Source organism: Scyliorhinus torazame, chromosome 4 (genome assembly GCF_047496885.1).
Source record: "Scyliorhinus torazame isolate Kashiwa2021f chromosome 4, sScyTor2.1, whole genome shotgun sequence".
Taxonomy (NCBI): domain Eukaryota; kingdom Metazoa; phylum Chordata; class Chondrichthyes; order Carcharhiniformes; family Scyliorhinidae; genus Scyliorhinus; species Scyliorhinus torazame.
In genome coordinates this window covers 279,222,015-279,230,874 of record NC_092710.1, presented here as the reverse complement: position 1 = coordinate 279,230,874, position 8,860 = coordinate 279,222,015, and the positions used below count along the sequence as shown (strand labels likewise).

The 8,860-nt window shown below is 42.9% G+C and overlaps 1 protein-coding gene across 1 annotated transcript in view; it reads right to left on the bottom strand.

Annotated features, from left to right (window-relative positions):
- Positions 1-302: 302 nt before the first annotated feature.
- Positions 303-8,860, bottom strand: part of LOC140410969 (uncharacterized) — a 67,633-nt gene continuing 59,075 nt past the window's right edge. The window contains exons 7-10 of the mRNA XM_072499832.1: positions 6,720-6,897; positions 6,484-6,576; positions 3,071-3,305; positions 303-1,495 (exon numbers count right to left, since the gene is read on the bottom strand). Coding sequence (XP_072355933.1) covers positions 756-1,495; positions 3,071-3,305; positions 6,484-6,576; positions 6,720-6,897 — 1,246 coding nt within the window. The 3' untranslated portion in view covers positions 303-755. The remainder of the gene's footprint in view (positions 1,496-3,070; positions 3,306-6,483; positions 6,577-6,719; positions 6,898-8,860) is intronic.

Here is an 8,860-nt window from a genome sequence, read left to right as displayed (position 1 = left end):
AAATAAATTCCATACCAGAGATGATGACACCCCAAGAATAAATGAGAAAAAGATCTAAAATATATTTGGTAGGTGTGCAATGAGATATGGGAACAGGTCAATCAAATGTGATCAGGTCCATTTGCCCACAGGAAGTGAAAGTTCCAGTAAGGACTGGTTGAGCAAATCATTGAATACATAGAATAGAATTATAGAATACCTACAGTGCAGAAGGAGGCTATTCAGCCCATCGAGTCTACCATGATCTTCCAAAAGTGCACCCTACCCAGGCCCACTCCCCCTTTCCCTCCCATCTCTGTAACCCACCTGACCGTTGACTAAAGGGCAATTTAGCATGGCCAATCCACATAACCTGCATATCTTTGGACTTGAGGAAACTGGAGCACCCGAAGGAAACCCACGCAGGCACGGGATGAATGTACAGACTCCACACAATAATCCAAGGTCCGAATTGAAACTGAGTCACTGCTGCTATAAGGCAGCAGTGCTAACCAGTGTTACCGCGTCGCCCACAAATGGCTGATTTGCATGTTGCAATGTTTCTGTTTCTGGATATCAGAAGCTATTTGTTTATTAGTTTATTGGTCAGGTCATCTATTTGTTCGTTTTGTGAATCTTCTATACAAAACTGGGGAAGATTTACCCTATTTGATATTTTGGGGGATACATAGAATGAACACATTTAAGATTTCACTATTAATTGCAAGCAATCAGAGTCTTCCAGCAGATACCTATCCATTATTGTGTCACATTATTTACACAAAGTCTAGCCTTAGTATTTCACCCTTTTTGTCAGCCTTTGACTGAAATGCTGGCGACAACACTGGCAGATTAAAATCTGTTGGTCTCTGAGATGCCCTGAGCTGAATGCAGTCCCTTCTGAATATGTTGCTGGTGAGAGAAGCTTGTGTTTTCTCCTTGGATTGACGCAAGCTCTTGACCATCAAAGTCTGCTGGCGAGAAGATGGTAGAAGGTTATGTCTCCCACCATTGACCAAAAAGGGTGATGACCTATTTGTTCCATGGCAAGGTGCTCTTACCCAACTGGCTTTCTTACCGAGGCTATCTTTAAAAACACTTTGCTTGAGTTTTGGCAAGGGGGAAAGCACAAAATTGCGCCCATCTTTCTCCTGATACCTCCAATTTGCTGCTGCTGATTGGTCTTCCATAGCTTGGAGAAGATCTTTAAATTTAGTTTCATGATGGGCTGTTGGGCTTCTGTAGTGTTTCCCTTTGCTCTCCAGCAAAGATCTGGGTGTTTTTTTACCAAGACTGCCTGTTGTTAATTTGAGATTCCCTTCCATTTCCTGTTGACTTATGGGTTGTAAATGGTCATCCTGTTTTTGCTCTTCATGGCCTTGTTTTTGAGCACCAGCCGTCCCATGGGTGATGTCTGATTTATCTTGAAATTCTGAGCTTGCTTTGTCAGATATCCCTCGAGATGAAGACTTGGGAGGTCCGAGGTGCACCAGTTCCCTATTGGCAAATTTAGAAACTGCAAATGCACAGAATTATTTTAATGTTGTGTTAATAGTTCCCTAAACCAATTTATAGATTTTAATTTTCAGCCAATGACATGGCTTGTTGTGCATACAGAATTTAGCATTGTAGATTTGAAATAATAACAAAACCATTTCGAGGAATTAATCAATAATGGATTATCCCTGTTCCAGGCCCTTGACTTGTTGATAACTACAAGTGACATGAAACAGAGTTAATATTTTCTTACAGAAGCAAAAGTACTCACCATAACTAGCATTAACTTAACAAAGTAAATCCTTTTGATCCTTAATAGTAGCCGTTAAAATTCCAAAAAGCAAATTACTAAAATATGCTTGATTACAATTAGGGTTGCCAATGATTTAAAAAGTACTCATGATTAATCTCTTGTTTGAAGATCGTAATCTCAGTTAATCTTAAATATAATTGGATATTTAATTGATGCAATTATATCCATCGCAATCAAATTTGTTTTATTACTGTAATTAATACTCATTAGCAGACTATGCCACCTGAATTATGAATTGTGAAAAGTACTTCTATGATCCTGGCTCTGGGACAAGCTGGGTGGTTTCTAATAACTGCCCCTCAGCAATTTAAAGCTGAGAGCGCCTTAATTTTCTTGAAGGCAGGTTTTCCACCCCTATTGCCGGAAGAGGTCCTGCCTTAGAGAGCTGCTGACCAATAGGGTTGCTGCAGCTCTGAACTCCCAGCAGTGCAAATGGGAGAACTGATCATGGCTGGGACTACAGGCATTCCCACTATGCCAAGGTGCCAATGTAAGTCCAGAGTAGTGGGTCTTGGCCAGAGGGTTGGGGCAGGGTGAAGGTGGTAATAACAGGGCCAATTTAGGATGCTGGAGGGGGATGGGTGAATTATCTTTCGGAACGTGCCTTCCTCATGGGAAGCACAAAGGAGGAAACTTCCCATCCTTGCATGATGCCAATCCACAAAGCTAAGGCTGATGGTCTTTCTATATTGTTTGGGTCTCCTCATACCGCAGGTAAAATAATGAAACCAGTGATGTGAGGCCCTTAAATGGCCTTAAGGGGGGGGGGGAACAAGTCACCTGCCAGCTCCCCTAATCCTGTAAAATTTCAGACAGGTCGGATGTAGGAGAGTAGGCAGCAGGAAGACCACCTGCTGGATTTTATGTATCCCTTGGCTTCAAACCTGTTTGCAGTGCAGCCCATTATATGTATAAAACACAGCTGTTTCCACTATGACTTTTGTAGCACATAACACATACAGTAATACACTTTTACATCATATCATAAAGTAAATTGTGGAAATGTAAATCAGTCTCACTTCGCAAAACCCATTGCGCCAATTTTAAATAATCTGACAGATCATTCATGCCGGTGATAAAAGCTGTTCCGCAGATATGCTCCAATGATTTCGTCTCCTTAACTTATATAATCAGTAATTAACTTAAATAACCAAGTCAGTTAACTCTTGTGCAATACATCAGCTTTGGTTCAGTGGATCACCTCAAACTCACATGTTCTTAAAACTTCCATCTCCTTTGACAACAAAACAGTGCTCATTATAAACCAAATTCCATTTGTACCTTCTGGGAAGCAGTAGTCCTGATTTTCTAGAGAAATTGCAATCTCTTCTTCTTTAACTAATTCTTTCATTGCAGGCACGTACGTTTGCAGCTGGTCACTTGTCTCTAAGTTCTTTCCATTCTCCTGATGTGCATGTTTGACAGTTATCTTAGTGCCATGTGATGCTGATGGGAGATTTTGGTCTGGAGTTCTTGCTTCTGCCTGTTTGCTTTGCTTTACAGTTGCATTTTCTTTCTGTGAATTAGAAAAAAATATCGTGCAGCATTTGTATGAAACAATCTGTAGGTTCTTGCTGGAAAGAACACCCTGAGCCCATTGGATGCACTCCCCACATCAGGTCATCATCTCGGCTCCTTGGACTGCCTGTACTACCGGTATTAATGGGTCCTTTTGAAATTGGCAGGCAGTAACCAGTGGGGTACCACTGGGATCGGTGCTGGGACCCCAGCTATTCACAATATATATTAATGATTTGGATGAGGGAACAAAATGTAACATCTCAAAGTTTGCAGGTGATACCAAATTAGGTGGGGGGGTGAGTTGTGACGAGGATGCAGGGATCCTACAGCAAGATCTGGACAGGTTGGGCGAGTGGGTAAACCAATGGCAGATGCAGTATAATTTGGATAAGTGTGAGGTTATTCATTTTGGAAGCAAAAACAGGAAGGCAGATTACTACCTGAATGGTTGTAAATTGGGAGAGGTGAGTGTGCAGCGGGACCTGGGTGGCCTTGTGCACCATTCGCTGAAGGTAAGCATGCAGGTGCAGCAGGCGGTAAAGAAGGATAATAGTACGTTGGCCTTCATTGCAAGAAGTTTCGAGTATAGCAGCAGGGATGTGTTGCTGCAATTGTACAGGGCCTTGGTGAGGCCACATTTGGAGTATTGTGTGCAGTTTTGGTCTCCTTCTCTGAGGAAGGATGTTGTTGCTCTCAAGGGAGTGCAGCGAAGGTTTACCAGACTGATTCCAGTGATGGCGGGACTGTCATATGAGGAGGGATTGACTAGGTTGGGATTGTTCTCGCTGGAGTTCAGAAGAATGAGGGGGGATCTCATAGAGACTTATAAAATTCTAACAGGACTAGACAGGGTAGATGCAGGGAAGATGTTACCAATGATGGGTGTGTCCAGAACCAGGGGTCACAGTCTGAGGATTCAGGGTAAACCATTTCGGACAGAAATAAGGAGACGTTTCTTCACACAAAGAGTGGTGAGCCTGTGAAATTCATTACCACAGGAATTAGTTGATGCTAAAACTTTAAATATATTCAAGAGCTGGCTGTATAACACTTGGGGAGAGTGGGCAAAGGCTATGGGGAGAAAGCAGGATTTGGCTATTGAGTTGGATGATCAGCGATGATCGTGATGAATGGCGGAGCAGGCTCGAAGGGCTAAAAGGCCTCCTCCTGCTCCTATCTTCTATGTATCTATGTATTTATAGTGAAGTCTTTATTTATATCTTGGAAGGGGAGCAAAGCTGGGAAAATTCCAAGGGGATTTTTCTAAGCACACGTCTTAACTTCAATGGAAGACCTGTGGAAACACCAGAAAAAATGAATAATCTGAAGGATATCAAATTTTGGCCTGAGGAGACTCAGGCGAGAAGTAAAAAAACAAATAAGATTCTTACAAATTCTTAGGCCTTGTTAGAGTTATCATTATTCCATCATTTGGATACCTTCATCGATAAATTCACCTTTTCGATATTTATTGGATACGGATTGACTGAATTGACCATAACCCAAATGAGTCAACAAACGGCAATGCCAACTTTCACAGAAGATGACATATCATTTGTTGTATCTTCAGTAGGTCTTACGAAGAGAATATGAATCTTCTATGGTTGAAAATTGTGTTTATTGATAACACATAATGATGTACATATATACAGGGTATAGCCCAAGCTATGAGCTAACTCCATGCTTACTTCTACACAGGTCTCTGTCCAGTCCACATCTGACTCTAGTTTCAGGTCACAGGTCTCTTTACATCACACTGTGGAGGTACTGTTTCCCAGTCCCACATTAACTCTTGCTATACCAAAGACCCTAATACTACATCATAGACTTTATATGCATTAATATTGGAGATCTTGATTCAAGTTATGTAAACAATCCAAAATGGAATGTGTTCAATCACCGTAATTCTCACCCACAGCATCAAAGCACCTATAATTCAAAATTATTCGTCTTGTTCATTCTATCAGAACACAATTGGGAGATCAGTGCTACATCAACTGTGGTGCTTTTCATAGGTCACGGTTAAGAAAAGTTCTGAATTTTTCCTAATGGTCACAATTTTTATCCTTACTGCTTGCTACTTCAGGTTAGATGGAGAGTTTAAATTGCTGTGGTACCGACTTACACTGGAACCACTAGGGGTTACGGTTCTTGACTTTAACTTGCCCAACTGAATACCTGTCAGAAGCTGGCAAACTTTTTTTTTAGGTAGATATTTTGTGCCCCAATGGGATGCGACTGCAATTTTAATTTGGCAGCCTGTGCAGAGGGCCGCAATGAGCACCCACCAACCCATCCAGTTACTCAAGGATTGGGGCCAGAAGATGCTGAAAAAACTGCTGTTCTTTAAACTGGCCTTGGAGGGCCACCAGAAATGCCCACTCCCATTCCTGATTCCCGCAGCTGATCCTGGCCCCTACCTGGTCATGGCGGACAGTTCCTGGGTCAAGTTGTTTTTTGTCACTATTTTTTATTCATTCGTGGGATGTGGGCCTCACTGGGTAGGTAAACATTTATTGCCCATCCCTAATTGCCCTTTAACTAGACCATTTCAGATGGTAGGAAGAGTCAACCACAATGCTGTGGGTCTGGAGTCACACGTAGGCCAGACCAGTTCCTGAGAAAAATTAAATTACTGAAGTTGGACACTTATAACTTTTGCTATGTGGAATCAAAATAAGCCAGAAGTCAAAGAACAACACTTCAAGAACAGAAGTTTGGGACGGCAGTGTAACAGCAGATTTCCCTCCCTAAGGGACATTAGTGAACTAGGCAGGTTTTTACAACAATTGACAATAGTTTCATGGCGGTCATTAGGCCCTTCTAACTCCAGATTTTTATTGAATTCAAATTTCACCATCTGCCATGGTGGGATTCGAACCGTGGTCCCCAGTAAATTACCCTCCCACTGAGTTTACGTCCCACTGACATCCTGCCTGAGTGGGTGATGAGATTTAGATGAGGTCCTGGTGATAACACACCAATTTCTAACTCTTACTGCTACTCATCCGTCCCGAAACTAGCCCAGAGTTAAAAGCAGGCCATACCTGCTTGGTGTTGACACCGAGTGGCTGTAGTGTGTCAGTATATTCATTCCACAGAACTGGCATTCCTCTACCACAACAAGCAAAAGTGATCCCTGTAAAATTAAGAGGTGGCTAACATCAATGTACCTGTTGAGTTGGCCTCTTATTAGAGATGTTGTTTTCTGCCTGATCAATCCACAGAGTTTTAAATGATAAATTCCACTCGCTTGACTCATTTTTCTATGCAATAAAGCAAGGAATGAAAGAATGTTCGTAATAAATTACAACCAGATTGGAATAAACAAACACTGTTTTTCAATAAAGGAGAACAGATCAAAATGTTGCAAAGAATTCCAAAATATAGATGAACCAATATTTTGTACCTTCTTGTTTTTTACTCCTTTTTGGCATCGTGCCAATTTTTTCAGTAACAAATAATAAGTTGCCATGCTGGGGGATGGCCTGTTATTGATCAATGTGTTCATAATCTCTGTAAGCCCAAAGCCAGTTTTCTCTGTCATAAAGTTTAAAACCACTGAGTTCAATTCATCAGAACAAAGTCTATAAAATAAATATGTTATTACACAGGTTAGGACCACAATGTTATTAAATGTTGTTTTTATATATGAAAGACTGCATTATAAGTAACAGGAAACTATATATACTTGCATTGCTGCAGGCTAAGTAAGAATAAATGGTGAACGTACTTTTTTAAACCTTGGAACCGTTTCAATCTATTTATCTACCATTAGCTGCTGTACTATCCAAAATATCGCAATTAAAAATTAGTTCCTGAGAAAAATTAAAATACTGAAGTTGGACACTTACAACTTTTGCTATGTGGAATCAAAATAAGCCAGTGGTCAAAGAACAACACTTTAAGAACAGAAGTTTGGGACGGCAGTGTAACACTGTTGCTTCACAGCTCGAGGGTCCTAGTCTGCGTGGGTTTCCTCCGGTTTCCTCCCACAGTCCAAAGATGTGCAGGTTAGGTGGATTGGCCATGATAAATTGGCCCAAGTGTCCAGACGAGAAAGGTTAGGTGGGGTTACTGCGTCACTGGGATAGGGTGGAGATGTGGGCTTAAGTAGGGTGCTCTTTACAAGGGCCAGTGCAGACTCGATGGGCCGAATGCCCTCTTTCTGCACTGTAAATTCTAAATGTTGGAGTTTGTTTGTGGTGTGTTAATTGCTGGCAGCCAGAAACATTTAAGTATTTTAAAAGGGTTTTCTTTTTAAGTCACCTCCTTCAGAAATATTTAAAGATGTTGAAGCCTTTTGTTAAAATAAAACTATTCTTAAATAAAACAAAAACTGCTGGAAATACTCATCAGATCAGACAGCATCTGTGGAAAGACAAACAAAGTTATGTTTCAGGTCAATGATCTTTCATTAGAACTGGGGGAAATTCGAGACGTAATGGGCAGGATTCTCCATTTCTGGGACTAAGTGTTGATGCCAACGGAGAATTAGTGGACTTTTCTGACAGAAAAGCCGGCGCCACACCTGCTATTGTTGAGGGACTAGCACTGGTGCCATGTGGAACACAATCGATTCCAATGAAAAACGGTGTAGGATTCGCCGGGTCAGTGATTGACACTCGGGAGCCTGACAACATACATATTACACTCCTCACACACGCTTATCCCAGCTAAAAGGATGGCACTGGTTGTGCTGGAGCGTGCCCATACACCTGATGCATCAACTGGGGCCAGAGGGCACCCAGGGGGATGCCCTGGGGGAGGGGGAAACACCTATAGGACCCGTGGCACCAGGGACTCAGTCCAGCGCTGCCACAGTCGGGGGAGGGCTGTTCCGCAGGCAGTGTGGGACTCTGTCAGGGGCTGGGGGCACTGTTGGGGGGTGGTCCGGGGCTTGCGAGCTGGCCAAAAGGGGGGGCACTATTTCGCATGCCGGGTCTGCGCGAGGCCGGCACTATGTTGCACGGCGCGGCCGCTGCAGGCCACGGACCCGGCAATTCATTGGGCCATATCGGCAGCTAGAGCCGGGTGCTCTACTCTAGCCTGTATGTTAGCCCCCAGCCAAATGGAGGATCGGTGGCCATTTTACGCTGGATTTCTGGGCATAAAACGCCACCGTTCCCATGTTGACGTGAGGACATGGCCTCACAATCAGAGAATCCCACCCCAGCTCTGTAGAAAAGTCATCAACCTGAAATGTTGACTCTATTTCTCTCTCCACAGATGTTGCCTGATCTGCTGAATATTTCCATCATCTTCTGCTTTAATTTCAGATTTTCATCATTCGCAGTATTCTGCTTTTCAATTAATAACTATTCTTAGCCGGGTCCTCTGGAGGCCATATTCGGGATATCGGATCGGCCGCGGTTGGAAAAGGGTGCGGGGGCTGATGTTTTAGCCTTCGCCTCGCTGATTGCCCGAAGGCGGATCCTGTTGGGGTGGAGGTCAGTTTCTCCACCCTGTGGCCTGGCTTGGCGGGGGGTTCTGTTGGAGTTTTTAACACTCGAGAAGGTGAGGTTTGAGGTGAGGGGAAGGATGGAAGGG